This window comes from Microcebus murinus, chromosome 23 (assembly GCF_040939455.1).
Source record: "Microcebus murinus isolate Inina chromosome 23, M.murinus_Inina_mat1.0, whole genome shotgun sequence".
NCBI lineage: Eukaryota > Metazoa > Chordata > Mammalia > Primates > Cheirogaleidae > Microcebus > Microcebus murinus.
The window spans coordinates 15,187,728-15,214,189 of record NC_134126.1 but is presented as its reverse complement, the minus strand read 5'-3'; the positions used below and the strand labels follow the sequence as shown (position 1 = coordinate 15,214,189).

Genomic DNA, 26,462 nt, shown 5'->3' with positions numbered 1-26,462 from the left:
ATGAGTTGGAGAAATGAGGATGCTACTCTCTGTGTGATGTAAATAATGAGTGCAAATTTGGATGTTTGCATGGATGAGTAGAGAGGTGAAGGGGAGTTTGCAGTGTGTATCCGATTTGCGAGGGAGTTAGAGTTTGATTTCTCTTTTGATTGGTGTGTGTGTGTGTGTGTGAGTGTATGTCCATGTTCTTGTGTGTGAGTGAGAGAGAATCTTTCTGTATATTTATACTCTTACACACATGCTGGAGGGCTGGTTTTTGAATATTTGAGCATTTGCAAATAGATGGTGTGATGTGCTTTCTCCTAGCATTGCGCACGCTGCCTTCCGGGTGAGCACTTCTACTTCCACGTGCTCCCCATGCTGCTTGGCCCTCCCACCCCTGCCTGCACCTCATTGCATCGCAGGCTGACAGTGCTCAGGGATGGATTCAGTTGAGGAGCTCCCGGGCTTCTCCACCGTGATGTTTGCATCAGTGGGTGCTTCTGGGCGGTCACACGCGTGTGCCCTGTGGCCCTTCCAGACACTCAGAGGGAGGCCAGACCAGCTACCTCTGCTCCCTCACACCACCCTTGCATGGGGCTCCTCTACAGACAGCGGCGGCTGAGCAGTGTCGGCTCGCCCCGCATGTTCTCCATGGGTGGGTGTCAGTTTCATCAGGGAAGGAGCAGCATTTGCCAACTTCCTGGGTGGAAGCCGGGTCCACTGGGCTGGACTGGGTCTGCCAGCACAGTGACCAGGGTAGGGCCACTCCAAGGACATCCCACATGTGTCGTCCTCCACCTGAGCATCTGCCCTGCGCTAACTGGCTCATTTTACCAGGTACCCTGTCTGCTTTTGCAGGCACCGCCCACACCCTGTCACTCCGACCTGGTGTTTGAAAGGATGCAGTGTGTGTATGGAAGAGAATTCTCTCTGTATGAGGCTGAGAAGGTCAATATGGTGCTTTACCCACCTTCAAGGTCTCTGGACAGGGCCCCTGCATTGCACCACTGGGGGGGGGACCACTCTCATCCTGGAGTCCACGGATGGTGGCGCCGCCTTTGGCCACAGGCTGCTTTGTTGCCTCGACAGTATGCATGGCAGAACATTTGTTTCCTGCTTGTTTTGTGAAATGGAGTCGGGATCTGCTACGGACGGGAGGGATGAGCTGGGCAGTCCCACCCGTGTGAATGTGCAGCGCTGGCCTAGAAATGATTCAGGCAGGGGGAAACACCCATCAAAGTTCACAGGATTTCCAAAATAGGTCTCCGGAGGGTGTGTAGGTGAAAGCGTGAGTGCCTGCAGGGCATGAGGTTTGAGCATCTGAAGCCGGATACCGAACAGAACGGTGTATCCTTTGTGTCCCTGCATGTGTGCTTCTCACACGAGATCCATGTATTTGCACTTAGCAAGCAACCAAAAGTCACTCTGTCGGAGAGCAGAAGGTTGGGCATCTGCGGAGGGCGAACAGGCACACGGAGAACCAACGGACACGCGGGGGACTCTGTGCTGCCCCCCCTGGAAATCTGGTGGCTATGGGGCGTGAGGTTCCTAGAGGTTGGGGTGAACTGAACCTGTTCGTTTTTCTTTCCCAGAAGAGACAGAAGGAGAAGACACCACATGTCGATGTGGGAGCCACGCAGCAGCCACCTGTATGTGTGTACCGGTTTGCGTGTTTGTGAGTGGTTATGTGTGGGCGCGGGGACAATGTGTCTTTGTCCTTGCAGTGGACAAAGTGGCACTAGGTGTGCATGTCAGTGTGTGCCTTGGCGTGTGCGTGTGTTCTGTGCACATGGTCTGTGGATACGCCCTTTTGCACTTTTCAATGTGTGCTTATATCTGTGTGTGTCTCACGTATGTGACCCCGTGCGTTGTTCACTCTTCTGTTTGGCCTGTGAGTGGGCATCTGTTGGCGTTGGCAATTAGTGTTGGGGGTGTACCTTTCATGTAGGCAGCTGTGTACAGCTGTGCATGGGCCTCGTGAGGGTGCGTGTGGGTACCTGTGAGTGTCCCCTTAACAGTGTGTAGGTGTGCGTCCACAGGCATATGTGAGGGAAGGAGGTGGTGACTGCCCTCTGGCCCAGGGAGCCCACTCCCGTGTGCTCTTCTGTGTGCATCACGAACCTGCGTTCCTGCTGCCACGTGAACGTCCACTGGGGCCCCCAAGCTGAGTTTTCCGCAGTGGTTTGAGTATGAGCTGGGGGGTCTCTGCACGTACAGTCTTCTGTGGTCCGTTAGCCACTGTGGCAGAGACCCACAGACCCTTCCTTCATGACGGTGCGGCTGAGACTTTGTAAACAGGACTGCATGCCACTGTCCTCACCCTTTGCTAGTATATGGCAGCCTCAGCCCTTGTTACCCCAGGCCGGGATCTGAGAAGGAGAGGAAGGGGAGAGGAGGAGGAGGAAAGATCTCTGACCTTAAATCAAGAGTCAGTGGTGGGCGCAGAGTAGACACAAGCTGATGCCCAGAAAGCAAGGAGAGCAGAGGGTGCAGGCGTGGCCGACCCCTGGGCTCGGAACTCAGTCCAGGGCTGATCCCTACCGGGCCCTCAGCGCTGCAGAGCGGGGATGAGAGCGCAGAGCCCCCGGCTGCAGGCACTGGCCAGCGACCGCCCACTCGGGCCCGCCCTGTTCCGCACGTCTCTCTGTGCTTCCTGTCTGCAGGTGCTGGGCGCTCCCATTTGCTCCCCCACCATGTGTGCCCCTCTCCATGGCCCCCGCGGCCGCTCCCCCTGGCCTGCGGCCGCCAGGTGCTGACGCAGCCCTCGCCCTCTCCCCTTTGCCAGGCGGGAGCGCAGGCGCCGGCACCACATGTCGGTGTGGGAGCAGCGCACCAGCCAGCTGAGGCGGCACATGCAGATGTCCAGCCAGGAGGCGCTCAACAAGGAGGAGGCCCCGCCCATGAACCCCCGCAACCCGCTCAACCCGCTGAGCCCTCTCAACCCGCTCAACGCCCACCCCAGCCTGTACCGGAGACCCAGGGCCATCGAGGGCCTGGCCCTGGGCTTGGGCCTGGAGAAGTGCGAGGAGGAGCGCATCAGCCGCGGGGGGTCCCTCAAGGGGGACGGAAGGGACCTGTCCAGCACCCTGGACAACCAGAGGAGCCCCTTGTCCCTGGGCAGACGGGAGCCTCCGTGGCTGGCCAGGCCCTGTCACGGGAACTGTGACCCGACGCAGCAGGAGTCCGGGGGAGGAGAGACCGTGGTAACCTTCGAGGACCGTGCCAGGCACAGGCAGAGCCAGCGACGCAGCCGGCACCGCCGCGTCCGCACGGAAGGCAAGGGGTCCGCCTCGGCCTCCCGGAGCAGGTCTGCCAGCCAGGAGCGGAGCCTGGATGAAGCTGGGCCTGCTGACAGCGAGAAGGACCATGAGCCCAGGGGCGGCCATGGGGGCAAGGAGCCGATGATCCAAGAAGAGCGAGCCCAGGATTTAAGGAGGTAACCGAGTCACAGAAGTGCCCGAGAGGCACATAGCACAGGCCGGTGTTAGGAATTCTTCAGTGTAAGCCTGTCTGAGCCTCGGTTTCCCCTTTTATGAAATGGACATGATGCAGATAAGCTCAGTTTCCCCTTTTACGAAATGGAGATGATGCTCATAAACAAATATAACAGTGTAACAGGCAGTGAGATCTGTCCCCATGGAAACTAGGCTTGTTCTTTCAGGACACCTCCTATTGCAGGTGGGGCGTGGGCCGATGGCTGGGAATACTGCAGGGGATGTAGCCCCGGGGCCCAGCTCCCGTCTGCCCGGCCAGGCGGCGTGGCAGGCAGCGGAGGCCACGCGCTCCCCAGCAGGCCTGCTCCAGCTGCCCCGCCTGCCCGTGTCGCCAGGTGCGTCAGCCATCTCAGATGGGCTTCCGAGCACCTGCTCTCTCCCGCCTCCTCACAGGACCAACAGTCTGATGGTGGCCAGGGGCTCCGGGCTGGCGGGGGCCCTCGAGGAGGCCGACACCGCCCCTGTGCTGCCGCGTGCCGAGCTGGATTCGGGGAAGGGCGCGGCGCTGCCGGAGGAGCCGGAAGGCAGCAGCGAGCAGGCCCTGCTGGGGGACGTGCAGCTGGACATGGGCCGGGCCGTCAGCCAGAGCGAGCCCGACCTCTCCTGCATCACGGCCAGCAAGGACAAGGCCGCCACGGAGAGCACCAGCGTCGCCGTCTCCATCCCCGACGTGGGCCCCTTGGTGGACTCGACGGTGGTGCACAGTGAGCACGCGTCCCCATCCCCTCCACCCACCACCTGCTGCTGGGGCTGGGCGCGGTGGTCTCTCCTCATGCCGCTGGGGCTGGGCGCGGTGGTCTCTCCTCATGCCAAGAGGCCCGCGCAAAATGCACGCCCAGCGGGAGCAAATCAGTCCTCAACAAGTAAAAATTAGTGGCAGTTGTCTCCCAGTGTGCAGAAAAAAAAATAAGTTAGAGTTTTCTCAATCTTAAATTTTGCCCTTAGAATTTCCTTAAGCCTTTTTAGCCCCTGTGAGCACCCTAGAGTTTTCAGAGTCGTCCTATGTGATTTTGTACCTGTTATATATTCAACAAGTGCATTTAATGTGCGTATTGGATGGCGTCCCCTGAGCCTTGCCAGGTGCTCTGCTGCCTGGCAGGTCAGGGAGCCCCCGGCCGAGGGGATGGTGGCAGGAGGGCACTTTCTGGCCCTGGGTCCGCTCAGTGAGTGGCCCCAGAAAAAATCTCTATGTCTCTCAAGGCTTCGGTTTGTCATGTGTAAAGCGAAAGTATTGAACTAAGTGACCTCCCAGGCCTTTCCCTGTACTAACATTTTATGATTCTATTACTCTTATCAACTCTTTTCTCCTAGGAGCTTTTAGTCACAGGTTCTCTGTTCTCCCCATCGCAGTTCACTCGGGCAGCAGATGTTAGTCCAGGAAATCTTAAAGGGAAACACACACACACACACACACACACACACACACACACACACACACACACAGCTCTTAATCTGTCCCCTCCCTGCTCTGACCCCACCACCAGCCCTGCACTCCCTGTCTCTACATTAGTCCCACCTGTGCCCCATGACCTCCGAATTGTGACCAAGGCTTCCACCTTGCTTGTTTTCCTCCCACTTTTGGCATAATTTTCTCTTCACACGCCAGTCTTCTCCTCTCCTTGTTTTTTTTTTTTCTTCCACTCCTTCATCTCCATCCATCCACATTCTCTACCCTCAAAATGCCGACACAGGCCGGGCGCGGTGGCTCACGCCTGTAATCCTAGCTCTCTGGGAGGCCGAAGCGGGCGGATTGCTCAAGGTCAGGAGTTCAAAACCAGCCTGAGCAAGAGCGAGACCCCGTCTCTACTATAAATAGAAAGAAACTAATTGGCCAACTGATATATATATAAAAAAATTAGCCGGGCATGCCTGTAGTCCCAGCTACTCGGGAGGCTGAGACAGAAGGATCGCTCGAGCCCAGGAGTTTGAGGTTGCTGTGAGCTAGGCTGACGCCACGGCACTCACTCTAGCCTGGGCAACAAATCGAGACTCTGTCTCAAAAAAAAAAAAAAAAAAATGCCAACACTGCTTTAAAAAGTGAAACCTGCCATGTCCAGAACTTGCTGGAGTTGACTCGGGCCTGCCCCAGCATCTCAGACTCACAGCCTCGCTTGGTGTCTGTTTGCTTTTATGCTCTAATAAATAAGAAGTGTTTTTGGACCTTCTTTTATGAGAAGCAACAGTAAGAAAGCTTGGTCTTGCCTCTGCTCCCATTTCAGCGCTAGTCTGTGGCCTTGGCGAGGTAAGAGCACGTTGTAGGATGGCTTTTGGATGTGTCACATGACTTACCTTTTAGAAGGCCCTGGCGTGGGCTGGGACTACAGAAGTCCATGGAGGACACAGCGCCAGGGTGGAACCATGACCGATTAGTCCTCAAACTACGGCCCGCAGGCCATATATAGCCCACTGAGGACATTTATCCGGCCTGCCGGGTGTTTTTGCCACCGCTGCATGTCCTGCTTAGCAGCCGACTCGTCCCAGGCCCATATTGCACATGTGTGGAATGTGCCCCGCACTCTCCAGTGGCCCTCCAATGGTCCTCAGACAGTGAACCGGCTCCCTGTTTAAAAAGTTTGAGGACCCCTGGAATAGAGAGCAACAGGGGAGGCCGGCTGGGTCCCTTTCCCCACTCGGATGGCCTCAGCCCCTTGTGAGCTTAACCCACCCTGGGACTTGGGTATGGAGACAGAGTAGCGGCCTGAGAGCTCCACATGACCTCGGGCTCCTTCGTCCTCCTGATCCTGGAATGCAGTTGCGGGCCCATATTCACATGAATATTGCATTCCCGTTTCTCCATCTATCACAGCTAGAGAAAGCACAGCCAGAAAGGCGGCTGCAAACAGAGTAATGGTTTCTTGAAATCTTCCACTGTAGGGCGATTTCATTGAAGAGACATAGGATTTATAGGATCTTAAGGCCATAATATGGTCTTAGGAAAGGTTCTTAAATTCCCTGCACTTCAGGTTTCCCATCTCTATAATGGGAATAATAATACATGCTGCTCTGGGTGTACTGATGTGAAGATTCTGTAAGTGAATATATTAAGCGAATAAATACACACACCCACACACACAAAGAATCCAGTGCTTTGATATAAAATCTAAACTTTGTAAACTTTACAACAGAAATCCCATTCCGTTTATCAGATTGTAAAAGTTCAAGTATAAAAGGGGAAACGTGATCATTATCATGTATCTGACACAACAGGCTACTCCTCAACAAATTGGGGTGAGGGTGAGGAGAAAGGAAGAGCAGGTACCCCCATGCCTGCGAGGGTTGTCCCCAGGCCCTTTCTTATCCTCTCCGTGCACGTGGGGCGTGAAGGGGCCTCCCACGTGCCCCAAGGTTTCTAAAGATTGTGTGTTCCTCTTACAGTTAGCAATAAGACTGATGGAGAAGCCAGCCCCTTGAAGGAGGCAGAGATCAAAGAGGATGAGGAGGTGGCGGAGAAGAAGAAGCAGAAGAAGGAGAAGCGTGAAGGCAAAGCCATGGTGCCCCACAGCTCGATGTTCATCTTCAGCACCACCAACCCGTAAGACACCCCCGGGGAGGCTGGGGTACACAGCCAGGGCTGGAGCCAGAGTGGGGTGATGGGGAGCAGGAGGGACGGGGGCCCAGTCACCTTCCTGAGCCTTCCCAGTACAGTGTGGCGAGACATTAAGCCTCTGGGACCCACTGAGTGAGGCGGGTCATTGAGCGAAATAGCCTCAGAACTCTGTACCCACAGTCTAAAGAGTAACTTAGGATAGGATAGAACGAGAAATGTTATGAGAAAAGGACCCTCTACCTATTCTTTGGTCAGTAGGTGGCAAGGGGGGAGGGAGAAAGTAAACCGATGTGTCACCAAGTAGTCCAAGAAGTGTACAGAGCCTAGAATGACCAGATCATCTGCTGGAGTCTAAGAGTTTGGGTTCCACTGGCCTCCATGTGGAGTTTAGAAATGTTCATGCTCCTCAGAGCAGAGGTAGGGGCATGAAGTCTGGGGGGAGGGGAAGAATCTGGAGGGTAGAGGCAGGAGGGATGGAATTTGGAAAAGGAATTTTCCTTCTGCCTTGGCCAGGAGCAAGATGTATACCAGCTCCTGCGGCTAGAACGATAGCATGGCCTTCGGTGGTCACTCGGCAGGGTCCAGGTGCTCTGGGAAGGGAGGAGCCAGGTGTGGGGTTAAGATGCGTCAGGCCTTCTGTGGCTGGAATGGAGAATGTAGAAGATAGTTACTTTGACTAGAATAACCTGGGGCTCTATGAGAACCTGTGACTGCTTTTGCCAGGAATCACAGAATCAAGGTCTATTTGTGCGTTTCTCAATTCCTGACAGTTGACTGGGTACGCCCCAGTTTCCTTACAGTAGGAGAGTGGACCTTGGGCCAGCGGAGGGCGCCACATAGCTGCCTGTGTTTGTCGTCTGATGCTGGCTGCACTCCGCGGCTCAGACGTGTTTGCAGATAATGCATCTTGGCTTGCGTGCTGCAGCCTCTAACCAATCTGATTATGTCCCTCCACGGGGGCTTTAAATCAAGGGTGGTGCCTGAGAAATTAAATTGCTGTCCCTGGCGGCTTCCTTTGGCGAGGGCCTGGCTGTCTGGAGGAGGCCTGTGTGTGTGGGGGTGGGGTGGGGGGGAGGAGCAGAGGTGGGCTTGGGAGGGAAGCAGCGAGCTCAGCAGGGCCCACCCACCCACAGGATCCGGAGGGCCTGCCACTACATCGTGAACCTGCGCTACTTCGAGATGTGCATCCTCCTGGTGATTGCAGCCAGCAGCATTGCCCTGGCGGCGGAGGACCCCGTCCTGACCAACTCGGAGCGCAACAGAGTGGGTGCACGGGACCGTTTGCCAGCCTCTGCAGTGCCCCGCCACCCGTCCCATCCCAGCCCTTCTGCAGCCCTCCATCCCAGCGTTAGGGTGAACCTAGAGTTGGTAGGAAGGGAGCTGGGGAAGGAGGAAGGGCTGAGAAATTGCCCAGCCCCGTCCCTCCGTGTGAAGTATGAGGCGTTCCCAGACAGGCCCGTCTCAGCGCCCACGCTGCGAGCCCATGTGCTGCGGCGGGGCCGACACGCGCTCCAGCCAGCTGTGCTAAGCATCTGCAGCCTCCATGGGCTCAGGTGTGGGCGTGACCTGGAGTCACGAGCGGTATCTGTGGGATGTGATGGAGGCATCTCCTGGCTCCCAGGCAAAGGTCATGAGATACGAGGGAGGTGACAAAGACTCCATGTCCTGGGCCAGAACTGGAGGAAGAGGCTTGTGGCCCAGTTCAGACCCAAGAAGTTAAGTTCTGGCCAAGGAGAGGGAACAGCCACGGACCGGCCACTGGGTGACGTGGCTCCAACAGGACCCAGGGCCTGGGCTCTGAGGCGGAGGAGGGTGGGATCAGGGTGGGCTCGTGGGACGGCCTGTGTCTGTGGGCCGGCGGGAGTGTGTACAGCCCGGTGGCCATACGTGGTCCCCTTCCTCTCCACCATATGTGTCTTACAGGTCCTGAGGTATTTTGACTATGTCTTCACGGGCGTGTTCACCTTCGAGATGGTTATAAAGGTAAAAGCCTCTAGAGAAAACCTGCGCTCCAGGGTTTGGATGGGATACCTGTCTGCTCCTCTAGGATAGGGCCCTGCCCCAATGCTGCCACCAATTAGCCAATGACAGACCTCGGTAGAGCCTCTGCCACCCTTGTCTAGCTTCAGAACCCCCAGAAAATCTGTCTTGGCGAGACATGACAGTGTGGCTGTGTGTATGTGGCCCGAGCCGGAGGCAGGCAGTGGCGTGCGGACAGGTGTGGGGACCGTACTCCCCTCCCAGGGTGTCCTGGCTGACCCTGGGTGCGTGCCAAGGCACGGGGGTAGGTAGAGACGAGTTTTCTTGGGCTCCCTCTAGGACCAGCCACACTGGCTCCCCTCTAGCCACCCTAATGCCCTACAAGCCTGTCTTGTCCCCAGGCTTACCCAGCTGGGGTTTTAACCCTCGTGCATATGTGGCAGTGCCTGGCGCTGTGAGCCACCAGCAAAAGGAGAAACGTGGCAGGGCTCTGTGGTGACCAAGGAGTCTAGCAAGCCCTGTGTGGCTGTGACAGGAGCCTCAGGCCTCAGTTACGTGGAGAGAGTCTGTCGGACTCACCCTCTTGCTCTTCGGGTCCCAGTTCGGGGTTGGTTGTGGAGATGGTGGCAGTAGAGCCATTGCCATGATGAGCCAGGTCCCAGGGCAGGTGCTGCCCACGCCTCCCAGGCTCATCTGTGGCTGTTCGCACCCTTCTTCTGCAGATGATAGACCAGGGCTTGATCCTGCAGGACGGGTCCTACTTCCGAGACCTGTGGAACATCCTGGACTTTGTGGTGGTGGTTGGCGCATTGGTGGCCTTCGCTCTGGCGTAAGTGGCTCTTTTCTTGTTCGGTTCCCTTTTCTCCCCTCTTCCTGGAGACTCTGGCTGGTTTGAGGCCAGAGAGTGGTGCCAAAGAATGCTGCCCCAGAAATCTCCCCAGTTAGATCCCCCAAGAGCCTCGCAGCTCCAGTCCATGTGCCCTAAGTTTCAGGAACAGGGAGCATGGGGAGGGAGAAGCCTAAGGCCTGGGATTCCTATCTTGGAGATTACAAGCTTGAGCAGGCACACACCGTGTGAGCAGTGCCTCCCTGCACTCAGGGTTGGGCCCAGGGACAGCTGATGTGCCCTTTTGTTCCTTATGTCTGTCAATAAAGGAAGCAGCTTGGAAGAAAGAAGGATGTGGAGGGTAGAGCAGAGTTGGGGATCACAGAACTGCAATGGGGGGCTTTTCTGCCCATGAGTAGGGGTAAAAGAGAGCTATTGCATATATGAATATGTTTAATCTCCAAAAGGAAAGACCTTCCAAACTTTCCTCTTTTTTTTTTTTTTCCTTTGGTTTTTTTTGAGACAGAGTCTTACTCTGTTGCCCCGGCTAGAGTGCTGTGGCATCGGCCTAGCTCACAGCAACCTCAAACTCCTGGGCTCAAGCAATCCTCCTTCCTCAGCCTTCAGAGTAGCTGGGGCTACAGGCATATGCCACCATGCCTGGCTACTTTTTTCTATATATTTTTAGTTGGCCAATTAATTTCTATTTTTAGTAGAGACGGGGTCTCGCTCTTGCTCAGGCTGGTCTCGAACTCCCAACCTTAAGCAATCCTCCTGCCCCAGCCTCCCAGAGTGCTAGGATTACAGGCGTGAGCCACCGCACCCGGCCCCAAACTCTTCCTTGATAACACACTTAGGAAGACACTCTTAAATTCAGGCATTCAGGCAACTGAATCACGTTCATTACATTTGGGTTTTTGGTTTTTTTAAATCCACACATTGATCCAGCTGTAGCAGGTTTTCAACCACATGCTAACATTTCCCGTGGAATCCAGCCAAGCACAGGGCTCTTCTAGCCCTCTAGGGTATAGCTAGGAAGTAGGGATGTTTGGTCCTAACCAGATGTGTTGAATGCCCCAGTGGGATGAGTGACAGCTTTGGGGCTCTGTCTGCGCCCTATTCCACTCTGAGCAACCTGACTCTCATCCAGGTGGCATGATAGCATTCCCCGAGCCGTCCCTCCAGTTTCTCTGAATGCAGGTGGGAGCCATGTCCCCTAAGCTAGGCTAGAGGCACGGTGTGACGAGGCAGAAGGAAGGCGCTTGGGAGCTGCCGTCGCTGATGGCAGCTGTAAAAGGAACAAAATTCCTCCATAGGTTTGCCCTTCCAAGTGGTCAGGAAGGGATCACGCATCCCGCCTTCTCCCCACGCGCTGTCCGCTTCCCTCTCCTCTCCTTCCCAGCAGAGAAAGCGGTGGGTGAGAGTAAAGGCTTGTTTCTCCAGTGACCCAGGGCAGGGGCTCTGTCTGTAGGAGACGTGAAAGGTCCCCAGCTATGCAGAGAGCCTAAAATCTCCCAGAACCTGGAAGGGGACTGTATGCATTGCTCCCTGCTGTCACCAGGGACCCTCCAAAGGAGACTGGGGTTGTGTGTGGTATGTGACCCTGAGATGGGCTGGCAATCAAGGTAACTCCAGGGTCCCTTGTCCCTGTGTGCACTAGCGTGCTAACCCCACTCAAGTCACGTGGAATCGCTTTTGCCTCTCGGAAAAAGAAAGCTTCCTATCAGAGCTGGCTGGACTGTTCCTGGGGAAATGTCACAAAAGCTTGGTATTTTCACACGCATCTGAACCCTGTACGGATTCTCTCAACAAGATGAAAAGAAAAGCAACTCTGGCTCTCCCAAGGGGACTTCCAGCTCCTCTTCCTTCTTCTTAGAAAGATGCATTGAAGTCTGCCTTTGTCCTAAGGAGACCCACCTTTTTTTTATTAGAGATAAATGTTATCCTTGGGTTCTTAAAAGGTCAAGTTCCCTTCTCAGCCTATCAGTTCATTTGCATACATTATTCACTAATTGTTCATCTTATTTTGATCTTACCAGAATAATTCATCTCTCTTTGAAGGATAAAGGCCGAGGAGAAAGAAGCACATAGGAAAGGACCCACCCTGCCTTTAGAAAGAACAGAGCCCACTGAGGTGACAAGGCAGAGTGGCCCGAAAGGCAGGGGCTGTGGAGCCAGCCAGGCCGTCATTTGACAGCCCCTCCATGCTCCAGCTTTGTGTACTTGAGCCACACAGCAAATATCAACCCTCCTACCTCCACTTTCTTGCCTCTAAAATGGAGATAAAATAATGCACGTAAAGCGCTTAGCCCAGGGCGACATGATGTGTGTGTTCAATACGTGTTAATCCCCTTGCTTGTCCGTCATGTCATGGGAGACCAGGTATAGGAGCTCCAAATATAGGGGCAAGGTATGTGCTGATGCATAAGTATATAAAGAGTTGGAGAAGTGAGCAGGCTTGTCCAAGAGCTAGTTGTTTTATATATACCCCCCATACACCTGTGCCTGCGTACCTGGTAACCACGCCCAGGTGTTGGTGCCAGTGTGGGGAGGAGGTGTGTTTTATTTTATGTTACGTTATTTTAGTTTTTTAGAGGCAAGATCTCGCTGTGTTGCCTGGGCTGGTCTCAAACTCCTGGGCTCAAACGATCCTGCTGCTTCAGCCTCCCAAGTAGCTAGGACTACAGGTGTGCACCACCACGCCCAGCCTGGGAGGTGCATTGTAGAGGAAGCCTCTGCGTGCCTGCCCCAGGTCTACAGTCTAGCTGTCCTGCTCAGCCCCAGAGCAGGAATGACATGCTATAGGGTTGTCATCTGTCTTGTTCTTTCTTTGTGCTCTTTGAAACGTGGCAGTGGTGGCTTTGGTGCTGGTGGCAGGGGAAGCCTTAACAGCCCTGGAGCTGAAGCCTCTCTGTTGGTCCTCAGACCAGGTACAGTGCAGGGGACTCCAGGAACCCCTTGTTCTGGGGTCCAAGCTCACGTGATGGATTGAGAGTTCTGATCCATCACTTGCTTTTAGTGATGTCATTTCTTGGACTCTCCCTTCATTTCTCTCTGAAATGTAGATGGTACTTGCTCACCCTTCTCCATCCATTTTCTTCTTTTGTCACCATCTTTCCAAGCTTCCCATGCCTATTCCCGCTCCCCTTTTTCTGCTCGCGGAACAGGTTCCCACTGTCCCCTCCTCTGGCCGCCGTCACGTTTGCTGAGGTCTGGGTGGTGCTTCCTCTTGCTCACGTGCCCATGCTTCCCAACTCTGCCATACCCCTCTCCTCCTGAGTGGCACCGAGAATTCAGCTCTCCCATCACTTTGAGAAGGTTAGCCAGAGTCCCGTCTGGCCTGAGGCAGATGGTGGAGTAAACTCACTGAGCCTGTCCCGCCGTCCTGGTCAGGGGCTCAGGCCAGCAGGAAGTCACATGTGGGTTTGTCTGCAGGTGTGTCGAGTGTCTCTCCTCAAGGTTACAACTTTCATTGTCTCATCCCATGTGTTTTCCCCTGTGAGTGCCCACCATTCAGATAACCTGACTCCTGTCCCAGTTTCTTTCTCTCCTTGAAATTGAACCTTGCCTGACTGAGGAGGCTTCTGCAATGGCTATTGCTTAATCAACTTGAGCTACGGATGGTGGTTGCCATGGTAGCGTCTTTATGTGGCTCCCCAGAACCCAGAGGTGACTTGGCATCCCTTCCACCACCGCCAGCCAGAGCCATCTCAGAACCCCACCCAACTCCCAAGAGCAGCGCCCTTAACCCAGGGGCGGGAATGACCTCTAGCTGAATTCTCAAAGAAAGCTGCATCGTCCCCCAAGTCCTTCTCCTGCAGAGCTCTGCGCCTGCCATCATGTATGTTTTCTACAAGCATATATGTTGTGTATGTAGTGGCTGGAGAGAAATCTGTTCTCCGCAGCTGCATACATCAAGTAAAGGGATTCTTTATAATGTAAACCTGACAATTTCCATCTGAGACCTTAATTGACTTTTGAGGAGGAAGGGAATTATTTTATAAGTGTGAGCATACTAGTGGGTCAGAAAAGAAATGGAAAGATACCCAGATTGCAACTTTCTGCTCTCACCAGTCCACTTTTACATTATAAAGCATTTATAAGAACACTCAGGTCTCGGTCCTTAAGCCCGGCCTCTCTGTAGGGAGGCGGGCAGAGTTGTGGCAAAGGTCGGGCTCAGCGTTCCCCGATCCCACCGCACGCAACACCCCGCTTTCCGGGCCACGTGGAGACACAGAGTGTTTGCCAACTATAAATGTCCTCGGCTGTGCCTTTTCTACTTTGAGGTTTCCAGAAAAGTCTGGTGAGTGGCTGGATCTGTGAAACCTTTCTGTTTCATCTTTTTCTTTCTGAAGAAGGGGCATTCTTTCGTGTGATATTTTCTACTGAAGAAGCGGAACCTGCTTTCCCCAATTTCCGCACACCCTGTTGCCATCATTTCTGCTCCCTGGCCTCCTGGGTGGGGAGCGAGAGATGGTTACAGCCTTGGCATTTCGGGGGAACTGCACATCAGGCAGGTGTCCTCACCGCAGGGCACCCCGGGAGTCAGCTGCCTGGGAGGGGAGTCAGGTCGCCGTGCAGACCCCAGTGAAGATGAGTCTTTGTGTGCCATGTCTTTCACGCTCAGGGAAGGGACGTGGGCAGGGACTGCATCTCTCGAGGGGAAATGCAGGAGGGGACCGGAACTTGCATGCGTGCGTTCGTGTGTGTGTGTGTGTGTGTGTGTGTGTGTGTGTGTGTGTGTGTGTGTGTGAGAGAGAGAGAGAGAGAGAGAGAGAGAGAGAGAGAGATACCTGCTGTCCAACACAGGCCCCTCCCACTGTGTCCCCACTGCCTAGCTCAACTCAAATCAGCAGTCAGGTTCTCCTGGATTCGATTTTAGGGAGTAAACTTGCAGCTCATAATTGCTTGTCCGCACAAAGGGTTTAATACAAAAATAACTAGCAATCTGCTGCTCCCACCTCTTCCCCCCTTTGGGACTTACCACGGCCTGTGATCAATCCGAGTCATGCTGGTGGCTGACGCCAGAGCCGCCTGTTGCTGTCTGCCCCCAGCAGGACACGCGGGAGGGCAGGACTCCCTGGTCCACGGGGGACCTGGCTCCCAGACGCCCTTGGCCTTTCATCATCCCTTCCTTAGGCAGAAATGAAATACATGAGTTAATCTGCCTCTCGGTGCCAGAAGGAACGGGGGTTCCCACATTAGCTTTTATTACGTTCTTTTCATTGAAGTGTGTCACTTTCCTGACACTTGACACTCTGCCCTAGTCACTGAGATGAATGAGGTCTATTGAATGCACACGGAACCAGCCCTGGCAGCAGAGCCTACACAAACCAGATGATTTTCGATTTGAAAGGGTCCTAAAGAGCCACGGAATATGCGTAGAAACAGCAGAGCAAACGTTTCCCCTAAACCTGGCTATCTTTTCCTCCTGTCCTCTGCCACCTGTCTATGGCGGTCCTCTCACACCTCGAGCACTACCTATGGGACTTCTTTCTTGACAGCCTCTTTTCTCTTGGAACCGAAAGAGGAGTCTCCCAAAGGAAGCTGTGACGACATATTAATCTCATAGTTGGGGGGAGGGGCAGGGGACAAAATCCTACTTCATGCAAAGAAGACCCATTCGCCACCGAGCCAGACAGGCCATCCAGTCCCCCTGCTCTGTGGAAGAGAATGAAGGATTAAAATTAAATTTAGCTGTCAGGTAGCCCATTAACTGTGCATTTAGGATACAGGCTGAAAAGGAATTGGAAATTTCCAGCAGTGAGCAGATACAAGGATGTGGTTCCTTGAGACTCCAGTTTTAAGAGTCACCTCAAGAGTGACTTCATCTGACGTTGTGCCCAGACAAAGACACTAAAAGTGATTAATGCCCGTGGACTGTTGAGGTGCCCACTGCTGTATTATACCAGAGCTGCCTTGAAAGTGGGCTTTGGGAGGGGGTACAGAGGGACAGCGTAGAAGTCACATGGAGGGAGAGTTTGAAAGGAGGAGATACAAGTCCCCAGTCTACCTGCTCTTGGCGTTAAGCCCCAACATGCATGGTTTCTGGTGAACACTGGAAAGTGTGTTGTCTGTTGCATGGGATATTAGATGCTGCTGGGGAACCCTCTGTAGGATGCCCACTTAGAGACCTTTGTCTTATGGAGGCAGTGGGTGTGAACACCCAAGTGTTTTTCCTTATTGCTAGCAGAAATTTGGGAGATGATTGGTTGTAAGTGGGCTCTCAGCCTGTGGCCACAGAACCAGGGAACACAGCCCCATCCACACAGTAACCAACAACTGTCCTCACCAGCCCCAGATGTAAAAAGCACCCTGTTGAGCCTTCGCCACCGTGGGAAGAGCCCAGTCCTGCCAGATTAGTAGAAACCCATCCTGGTTGCCCTCCAGATTTAACAGTAGGTTTTAGAATAACTTAGCTCCGAAGGCTTCATGGGGGGACTTGGGAAGTATCTACCCAGATCATGTGACCTGCCAGCCATCTGCTTCATCCACACTCACAGGGGCACAGCGTTGGGTCACACGTTAGTCTCCAACTGGGGAAATGGAGCGGGTGGACTTCAGCTGGCTCCAGGTCTTAGAAGGATCAACAGATGAGGGGTTTTTGAGTACGTTTAGAACATAAAGAATAACACATTGAATAACAAAACTGCTAGGAGATAGGTGCTTTGCTGTCTCCTATTGCTTCTCAGTGCTGGGACAGAAATACCTTGTGGTTGGTGTCCAGTGCTGTGTGTTGCAAAGGGGAAAGTTTGCAAAAGGCTCTCGTGTGTATGAGGAGCTCATCGAGGTCCATGTGCAGGAAGGAAAGGATAATGCCCCTACCGCTTAGCACAGAGCTAGTGCTCTGGACCCAAAGCAAGGAGAGGTGACAGAATTGCATTGGATTTGGGGCTCATGGGTGCCCCCCAGGGATGCTGAGGCATGGACCAGGAGGAAAAACAATCCCTAAACAGCAGCAGGTAAGCAGTGACAAGGTCAAAGTGTCATATTTAAATACTTCACGCAAAGATACTGGCCTTACCTACCTACAGTCCTCAAGAGACAAGCATTGCCATTGCAAAGGGGGAAAATTCCTTATTTCCATGAGTCTCTAGAATTTTTAAAGTGCTTTCATATTCTGTTTCATTTATCACCAGACAATCTTGTTCTACAGTTGAGAAATAGATTGCCTGAGGTTTGACTAGTCTCATTTGACTAGTAAGTAGCAAAGCCAGTTCTTGAGCAACCTAGGTGTTCCAATTTCAAGTTCAGTGTTTTCTCCATTATATTCAGCTCCTGGCTACCTGTGATATTCTAGTTGGTTCCAACCCATTAACCCCTGTAAACTCAGGGTGGCGGCTTGGTGTGGATCTGTCCTCAGCCTACAGATCCTTCTGTCTCTACCTGGAGACAGACACCCCTGAGCGTCTCATTTGTAGGTTTTTCTTCCTGTGAACCTCATGGACTGTAAACTGCTGGAGAGGAGTGGGCCAGATAGCTCATTATTTGAGCTCAGGAACCGCTGGTTTCTTTTACCGTTCCCTTTTTGGTTAAAACCCTCCAGTGGTTCCCATTTAAAAGGCATCATCACATCGTAAATGAGAGTGTGGGTTTCAGAGTCAGGCAAACCTAGTTCTGAATCCCAGCGTTATTAATTATTATTAGCTGCCTTCACTCTGAACCCTTGCTTCCTCATCTGCGAGTGGGATCTTCAGAACCTGATGTCCCTGCTCTGCCCTCCCCACTGCCCAGGACAGTCAGTCCCTAGCAGAAATCAGCTTGAGAGCATGTGCGAAGGGCACCCGGTAGCTGAAGAGCAAGATTACGGTGAATGATGAGTGATTACACATGAAAGATCTGGAGGGCAGCTTGACAACTGAGCTGGAAAATTCTCATCTTTTACTGATGAGACAAGAGAGAAACATGGCATTTTTTTTTTCTGGAGAGCAGCCAGAAACTTAACCAAATAAGTAGGAAATAAATGACCCAATTGAGTCCCAATTAAAGTGCGACCAGTGCATCCTAGCATGTGGAATTATCTTCAGATTTTAACATTAGAGTCAATTTTTAAACCTGATAAAATTTCACTAATTAGCTAGGCAGTGTAAAAAAGAAATTCTGATTATACATTTAGTAGCAAAGACTACCAAAGTGTTATCAAATGATTATATTTAAATGATTTGTAAAGAGCACATAAACTATTTTCCAAAAAATGTGCCTCAATTAAAATGTTTGAAGAACTTGTCATCTTAGTTTGGTAAAATACCTCCCTTGTAATCTTGTTGGCTTTGCTAATGGCTTAAATAACTCTCACATGTGTGGGTTTGGGAGCAGTACTTTGGCCTAGTCTGTGTGCAAATTATATATTTTAATGCTGCTAAATTGTCAAGACTTTCCTTGAGTCTTTGGCTTTGTTACTCAGTAGCCTTAGGTTTCAAATGGTGATTTTCACATCAGTGCGCCCCCGCCCCCCCCCCACCGCTGCCCTGTTAACAAAATGAAGGATGCAAGGGTGTTCTTTTGCAATCATGCAGACTTGGGGGTTTTCCGTGGCTCTTCTCCAGGAAGAGACTTGATGAAAGCTGAGCGGGACAGTGCCAGTCTTTATTTCACTTTGGGCCTGTGTCTGAGTGCTGTCCCTGGCCCAGATCTGTGGGAGTTAGAATGGGACAAAGAACCCCCCAGTAGTTTGGCAGCCACATTCACCTGTTAAGGTTAGAGGACACCATCGAGGAACCTCATTTTCCTACATACATGCCAACTGCAGGTGGAAGCATTTAAGTGCTAGTACAGATCTCTGTGTTCTCCCCTCCCCCGTGCCATGGCTAGTGAAGGTGCATTGGATACCATGGCCAAATAAATAAACTTTTGTTATTAAAAAAAAAAAAAAAGGAACTTCATTTTCCAAAACAAGGGGCACACACACAATGGTGAGAAATCCCTTTTGTTTTGTGTCATGATACTTTACTAGGATTCAGGGGGGTGGGGGTGGGAATCACTTGTAGAGAGCAAGTTATGTCCTTCATTCAGATTTGTGGGACCGGCAAGAAAGACTGGGCTTTCCTGCCTAAGACGGATGTCTGTGAGCATGACCTCTGAGGACCTGTTCACATTCTGCTGGATATAAAGGTGTCCATGACAAGGACTTGGTCTAAGCAAAAGGCTAAAGCCTGGAGTGTGTGATTCCAGGCCCTGCCATACGATGGCCTCCTACCCTGTTCCCACATCTTAGGGATATGGAAGATTCTCACTTGGCTTTTGCTGAAAACAGATATAGCCTGGGGAAAGGAAGTCAACCTATGTAGGTTTTTGGAAATTTTTCTAGCAAATGATTCCATTTTTCCCATGGCAGCTGGCAATTATACTTTTTTGTGTGTGCTTATTTCCTTGAGATCTGTCCTCCCTACCAGACTAGGTAAGTTCCAAGAGGTTAGTGACCTCATTTGTTCACACCTGTGTATCCAATACCTGCAGTGGTGCCTGACATGTATTAAGGAATCCACAGATGCTTGTTATATGAGTGAATAAAAGTATATGTGGCTGACCTACTACATGTCCTTCCTTGTATGTGAGAAGAGGCTGTTATAATTCAAGGGAAGACATATCTGCCCTCTGAACATTTAGAGGTTATCACATTAAGGATTTAAGGTTTATAAGGCTTTGGGTTTAATTACCAAGTTACAATTAATTTGGCATTTACAGTGAAAATTAATATAATTTTGAATATGGAAGTCTTTGCTTGTGGTGTATGGTGCATGATACAAGTTTGTGGGATATTAGAAAAAAATCAGAAAAGAGGGAGAAAAGGTAACCTGTGTAACAATCAGCAATGAAGAACCAAAGCCTGAATTCTGGAAGCTTCTTCGTAGTAGCAGGCCAGGATGGGGAATCATGAAATGTGTTCACCTGTGACTCTGAGCTCACTCACTGAATGATCTTACACAAGGTATGTCTTCCCAGGACGTCAGCTTGCTTTGCAGTTAAGTGGAGTTCAGGGATCTTTTTCAGGTCTAAAATTGGGTGAGCTGTTTGACAGAGCCTTGAACCAAAACCCCCTAGTACAGAGGCTTTGTGGTTAACAGCAAGAGGTCCAAGCATCATACCAGCTAATGCTGGGCACTCTCTTAACCTCTCTGAATCTCATTTGTGAATTGGAGATAGTAATACCTAGGTCCTAAAGTTATTAATAGTAGGAGGCCTAAAGATTTGCAACTGAAAGTGCTTATTAACACAGAGTCTGGCCCATAATAAAGAATAAATATTCAAAAAGTTTAAATGTTTTCTATCTCAAAGATATTTATACTCTGAATTATTATTCTTATCCTTGGTTACGCCTTACCAATAGAGCTGGGATGATTTTTCTTCAAGTTGCATAATAAATAGCTCATGATGGACAGTTAGTCATTTAGCTTTACCGTAAGGCAGTCTTTTGTGTGGCGTCACAACGTTGAGGGACAAGTGCCTGCTCCGTTATTTCAAGTGGTTTAATGATGCTGCTCACCTGGCTCTTGAGAGGTGTCAGAGTGGCCGTCTCAGAGTGGTTGCAAGTTCCTCTTCAGATGAGACCCTTCATGAGCGTCACTCCGCCACTGTGACTGGCCATGCCTGTCCTGAAAGAATTTCTGGCCCAGAGCAGGTGCGACGACTCTATCCTGGTTTCTCATAAATGGAAAGGGAGAGAGTTTGAAGACTATGAAGGAAATGAAAGCAGCAGCCCACATTTAGAAAACTGCAATTAAACTAGGCTGCGTGGAATAAAGCACAATGTCTGGGTGTCCATCTAGTTAGGAGCATTGTCACTAGTGCTGGCGAAGGGCCTTCGCCCCTGCAGGTAGGGGCCGTGGCTATGGAGCAGGTGGCGTGCCGGCCTCTCCTCTCACAAGGCGTGTGGACTCTGCAAGTGCCAAGGCTGTGGGCGGGGTCCCTGGGCCTATGCTTCTCCAGTCTCCTGTCCGCTGTAAGGTTCCCTTTGTGCCCTAAAATGTTCTGACTGTCTTCTCCCTCTCCTTTTTTATTTTTTTTTTTTTTTGTCTTTTCTGACTACATTCGGATTGGATCCTCCATAGGAACGCTTTGGGGTAAATATGTTTGATTTTCTTTGAAGTTTAAGATGTGGGCAGTGGGTTGGAGGAGGGAGAAAGTGTGGGTGGGAGGGGGGAGGGCTGATGCATTGGGAAAGGAACAATGAGCTTATTTGAGTGGTGAGTTTTCACTGATACCCCAGAGAAAAACAATTAGGAGTCACCAAACCTTCCTGGGAAGTGATCATTCTTACTGGTCTAGATATGTATTTGGCTTATATGTTGCCTCTTTTAGATATGCAGATGCAGGAACCTGATAGAGTAAAATGGTTTATAAACTATACCAAAGTTCCTGCATGCAAAAGACCATATCAACGCAATACTTTCAGATTATTTATATTCAATCTAGTATTGAATAAAAGTGACTTGTAAGTCACTGCCTATGACCATTAAGAGTCCTAAAATGAACAATGTGGGCAAAGTCAGCATTCCTTGGATTACACTAAATGACTTCTTACCTTCTGTGAAAGAATAGGTGGACTTTTATCTCCCTGTCTAGGGGTGGGCATGGCAGGAAGGTGGGGTACAAAGCAGGCAGAAGCCCTTTTGTTCCCGCTCGATGTTCTGGACCCGTGTCCTCGGGTTGGTGGTGTAATAGTAATCTGGGCCAATGTGAGGGAAGGAACCGGAGCCTGGCCTTACTATTTAGAGTCCTGTTTTCCACCATCTGTGTGCTTTATAAATTGCAGTTATTTGAATTGAATGCAAAGATCTCAGGGGATGAGCAGGGAGGGAAGAAAAATGCAAGTTGATGTATTCATTTCATTCCTAAAAATTAAAAGAGAAATACATTTTCTCTATGAGGAGCAAACCTTTCCAAGAGGCTGAATAGGGAGAGGGTCATTAGCTGTAGAGCCAGGAAAAAAGTAGGCAGGAACAGCGGCACGGGCCTCCTCCAGCCCAGCGACCCTGTGCAGCATGTGCTAGCCGCGGTGTGTGAACTGGAAGGAACTGCAGGAGGAGCTAGCCACTTGGAGATAATTGGTTGGGAGCCAGTGGGGTCCCAACCAGAAGCCCGCGTGACATGCTCACTGCAACAGGCAGCCTAGCAAGGGTGTCCGTCCCCCGCCACCCTTCCTCACCTTGCTCTCCCTGTGCCTATGCAGTGGTGACAGACCTGGGCAAGTCAAGTCCCTGATGCGACTTGCTCTCAGCTGTGGGTTCCTGTTCCATTCCACAAATGTCATTTGAGAACCTACTGCTGGACTAGGCATGGCAGGGATCCTAAGTGGACTCCCGGTCCTGTTCCCTGTTGACACATCTTCCATTCTCAGCTTGCCAGTGCGGCGATGAGCCGTGTCAGACTGGCAGTGAGGGAGAAACAGTCTTCGTTAGCATGTGCGTGTGTGCGCGCGGGCATGGGTGTGCATGTGCATATGGCTATTGTGCATGTGTGCACACTGGGGAGCGATTTTTTCATGGTATGTCCCCAAAGGAGTCAACTCTGACCCAATTCCTGGGTTCTTGCCTACATCTGCCCCTTTTGCCTTGTTATTACTGCAGTACTGTGTCACTTTTATTTCTCCCTCTCTCCAAATGACCCCCCCGGCCCCTCCCTTGCAGAACCAACAAGGGGCGGGACATCAAGACCATCAAGTCCCTGCGGGTGCTCCGAGTCCTGAGGCCGCTGAAAACCATCAAGCGCTTGCCCAAGCTCAAGGTAATGTTTACAGAGTTTGTTCCCATCCAGTCCCCTTCTCCCATCTTCTCTCGCCATGGTCGGCCTGTTTGGGGAGAATTTGTTCTGGGAATATTCCTTTTTCTTACATGCTTATTGGGGTTCTTTAAACCTTCCTGAGCTAGGGGTCTTAGTTTCAAAGGAAAATAACCAACATCCTAAGAAAGCTATAATGGTGCTTTTGCCCCTTGAGTTCAGGCCCAGGTGGTGTGTCCTGCTCTCTGGAGTGGCGTACCATCTGGGGGAGCCCTGTGTGGCCTTGTCCGGGGCCCCGTACTGTGGAGGCAGACCACGTCACCAGAATGGAAGCCACGTGAGCCCTCCGTATGCACGTGGTCTGCATGCCAGGCCAGGCCTAGTGTCCCCGGACATTTGCTTTTCTCATAATTCTAGAGGAGGAGAGGATTTTCTAGCCCTAACCCTTCATATTTTCGAGGCAAAGATGAGTCAGACACTTGTTCAAGGGACACACAGTCCATTTCAGGCAGAAGCAGAGAAGAAATAGGGAAGTGAGCTAACATGAAAGGCATTCTTCCGATTGCCAGAACCCGAGCTTTTTAAGAGGTATCTTACCCAGATTCCTCCTTGTCCACTTTTCCCTGCTCAACTTCAGGGGGCTCCACCTCCGTGAGCCCTACTGCCTCTCGGGGTGTGCTTACCACTCCAGTCCGTCCGTCCTGCTGAGCCCACCTCCCACCCCCATACCTTGCTGTGAGTGGAAGCTGAGCCTCCACTCGGGGGAAGTTCTTCCTCCCTGAGTTCCTGTGAATGAGAGCCAGCCACTGCCAGGGCTACGACCAGGGCTCTCGGCTCACAGCCCAGATGTCCTGCTGCTGCTGCCCAGGCCACACAGCCAGCCAAGCATGTGCCTCTGGGCTACTCCAGGGGGCTTCCTGGAAGCGAGTGTAAACCCCACCTGTAGCATTGCATGGACTAGTGCAGCCCTTCTCAAAGTGTGGGTCATGGGCCACCTGCATCAGGGCCACCTGGATGCTGCTTAATATCCAGTTTCCTGGGCTACCCCAGCACATGGAGCCAGACTCCCTGGGGCAGGGTCTTGGCATGTGCCTTCTACAGCAGCTCCCTAGGTGACTCTTAGTCTAGCACAGTTTGAGAACCCTTGCCAGCATTGGAAAGAGCCCATTTGAGTGCTGGGCTCAGCTCTGGGACTTAGGAGCTATATGACCTAGGGCAAATCAATTGTCCTTTGACTTTCTTTCAAGTGGAAAATGGAGGCAGTTTATCACTCACTTGTGGTGTGGACAAAACAAGCTGACATTGAATGGTCCCTGTTGGAAAACCCAACGATTCCCCTGGCTTGCCTGGGCTGGCCCTCCCCAGCCTGCCACAGAAGACAAAGTGGGGGGAAGGACCTTGTGACCCCGACTCTGCTTCCCAATTGCCACTTCCTGTTTGGTTCTGTAACCTCTGATACACACCGCCACCCCCCCCCCCCCCCCCCGCCCCAGACCCCTCCTGTCCTCATAGCACTGCTGCCTGTTGGCTTCTAGCTCTGCAGACGGAGACAGAGCAGACTAGGCTTATGAAAGGCTGGGGAGGGAAGGAAAAAAGTCACTTCTGAAAGGCCCCAAACTGGCCAAACCATGGCTTCCTGTCGGAACTTGGGGACCTGGGCCGTGGCCTGGGCTCCCAAAGGAAAACACTCATGCTCCCAGGGAAGTAGCCTCCCCCCCTGCTTCCCCCCTGCCTCCCCCCTGCCCACCCTGCCTTCCTGTCCTGGAAGAGGCCCCTCCTGCAGTCGCAGCTGTCTCTTAACCACACTGCCACCTGACAGTGGCCCAGCACAGCTCCTGGCCTGAGCCAGTGCCCATAAATACTCATTCCTTCCGCCTGCGCCCAGCAGAATCAGCCCGGCGGCAGTCTGGGGCCCTGGTGGCTGCTGTCGGCTGCAGTGCGGGTCCCGTGCAGCGTGCAAACAGGCTGGGTGAGATCAGCTAACAGGCTGTGAAGGCAACCCCAGCCTTGGTTAATTCCATTAAATTAGAAAGAACCGGTTCCTCTCTCTGCAGCTCTATGGGATAGGAGGGACATGTAGGTGGCTCTGACGATTCCACAAGGCTGCGTGTCACTCACATTCCCCGCAGTGTTGAGCTAATTAAACCAGCAGTGCTTCACCCAGTGCTGCAAAGAAGCAACTGCACAAATGCGGCACCACCGCGGGGCTAGCCTCTCCTGTGCGCTAAACCTGAAAACCTAGAAAATAACCTAAAAATGGCTGGAAATGTGTTGAGTTCCCGTGTAACTGCTCACTGCATAGGGCCTAGAACGGAGGTCTCTGGAGGTCCATCACCTTTTACCAGAAGTACGAGTCCCTGGCTCTGTGTCACACCACAGCTGGGGTCCTCTTCCCAGATACAGCAGCTTCACTGACATTTACATGATGTGCTGAGCGTAATCGGGGCCAATTTATGAACTTGCTGAAGAATATCAGAATATTATCTCTCCCTGATCCATTTAGAAAGATAAAGAGGAAGCAGTCCATAATCAGTATATAAATCAAATCTGTCACCAAATAAATGGAAGGTCAGGGGCAAGCTATTTAATGGCTAGATGATCTCAAAGATCCCTTCCATGTCTAAAGACGAGTTTCACACTAAGTGGAGTAGCCCTACCAGGATCCCACAAAGGACCCCTTCGTTGCTTGATCCCATCTGGTTTCTGCTGCTTTGGGTTTACTTTCAGATTCAGGGCATGTGTCCCCGTCCCAGGTGGTAGGTCCTTGCAGTCGTGACCAGCTTGGAAGCAGCCTTCAATCCCATGGGTGTCACCTCTTAGGTGGGCGTTCCTTCCCGAGGCACCTTCTTGGTGGGGCTGGCTGATGGTGGTATGTCCCCACTCAGCTCTAGGCAAATGCACAAGCCGTCACAAGGCTCACACACCAGGGCTGTTTGCTCTATCCACAGGCTGTCTTCGACTGTGTGGTGACCTCCTTGAAGAATGTCTTCAACATACTCATTGTCTACAAGCTCTTCATGTTCATCTTTGCTGTCATCGCAGTTCAGCTCTTCAAGGGAAAGTTCTTCTATTGCACAGACAGTTCCAAGGACACAGAGAAGGAGTGCATGTAAGTGCCGCTGGCTCGCTCCACTTGCTTGTGCTGAAGTGACGATGAACCCATCCACCCGCAGGTCCATCCTTCCTCTTTTCTCTTGTCCCTATATCCACTCTTCCTTTAGCAGAAAGACAAAATAGGGAATCAGTAACTTGTATTGAGCACCTCTTTTGTGTCAGACGTGGTACAAGACATTTTACACTCGGCTTTCATTTTAAATCATTATAACAACCTATCAAGGTGGATTTTATTTGCACGTTATACGTGTAGAAGCTGAGACACAGAAAGTTTAAATAAGTTGCTCAAGATATGCAGTAACTAGTGAAAGGATGCCGATTTAATCCCACGTCGATTGGGCATCAAATCCCATTTTTATTCCGTAGTAATACTTTACTAAAATTCCTTTAATAAAATTCCTTTTTCCTTGCATTTATGTGGTAATCGTTATTAACCACATTACTGGAGTCTGTAGAATTTTCTGACTCTTCCATGAGCTGTCGTGAAGAGTCCCTCTTTCATTTCTATCTGGTTTTAGAGGCAACTATGTAGATCATGAGAAAAACAAGATGGAGGTGAAGGGCCGGGAGTGGAAGCGCCATGAATTCCACTACGACAACATCATCTGGGCCCTGCTGACCCTCTTCACCGTCTCCACGGGGGAAGGGTGGCCTCAGTGAGTACCGGGTTCCGTGCTTGCCTGTGAGCTGGGATGGGACCGCATGGTTCCCTTGAGAAGCTGATTCAAGATGAGCAGGCTGACCCTTTGGTGTCACACCTGGGAAAGTAAGTGGCTATGAAGGGATGAGACAGGCAGAAGGG

General features: G+C 51.8%; 1 protein-coding gene across 1 annotated transcript in view; it reads left to right on the top strand.

The window, feature by feature from the left end:
• Positions 1–26,462, top strand: part of CACNA1E (calcium voltage-gated channel subunit alpha1 E) — a 470,804-nt gene that overhangs the window by 393,108 nt on the left and 51,234 nt on the right. Inside the window, exons 21-31 of the mRNA XM_075997040.1 lie at positions 1,575–1,631; positions 2,768–3,418; positions 3,870–4,180; positions 6,852–7,008; positions 8,157–8,286; positions 8,947–9,006; positions 9,726–9,832; positions 20,878–20,889; positions 22,456–22,552; positions 25,495–25,655; positions 26,179–26,316. Coding sequence (XP_075853155.1) covers positions 1,575–1,631; positions 2,768–3,418; positions 3,870–4,180; positions 6,852–7,008; positions 8,157–8,286; positions 8,947–9,006; positions 9,726–9,832; positions 20,878–20,889; positions 22,456–22,552; positions 25,495–25,655; positions 26,179–26,316 — 1,881 coding nt within the window. The remainder of the gene's footprint in view (positions 1–1,574; positions 1,632–2,767; positions 3,419–3,869; positions 4,181–6,851; positions 7,009–8,156; positions 8,287–8,946; positions 9,007–9,725; positions 9,833–20,877; positions 20,890–22,455; positions 22,553–25,494; positions 25,656–26,178; positions 26,317–26,462) is intronic.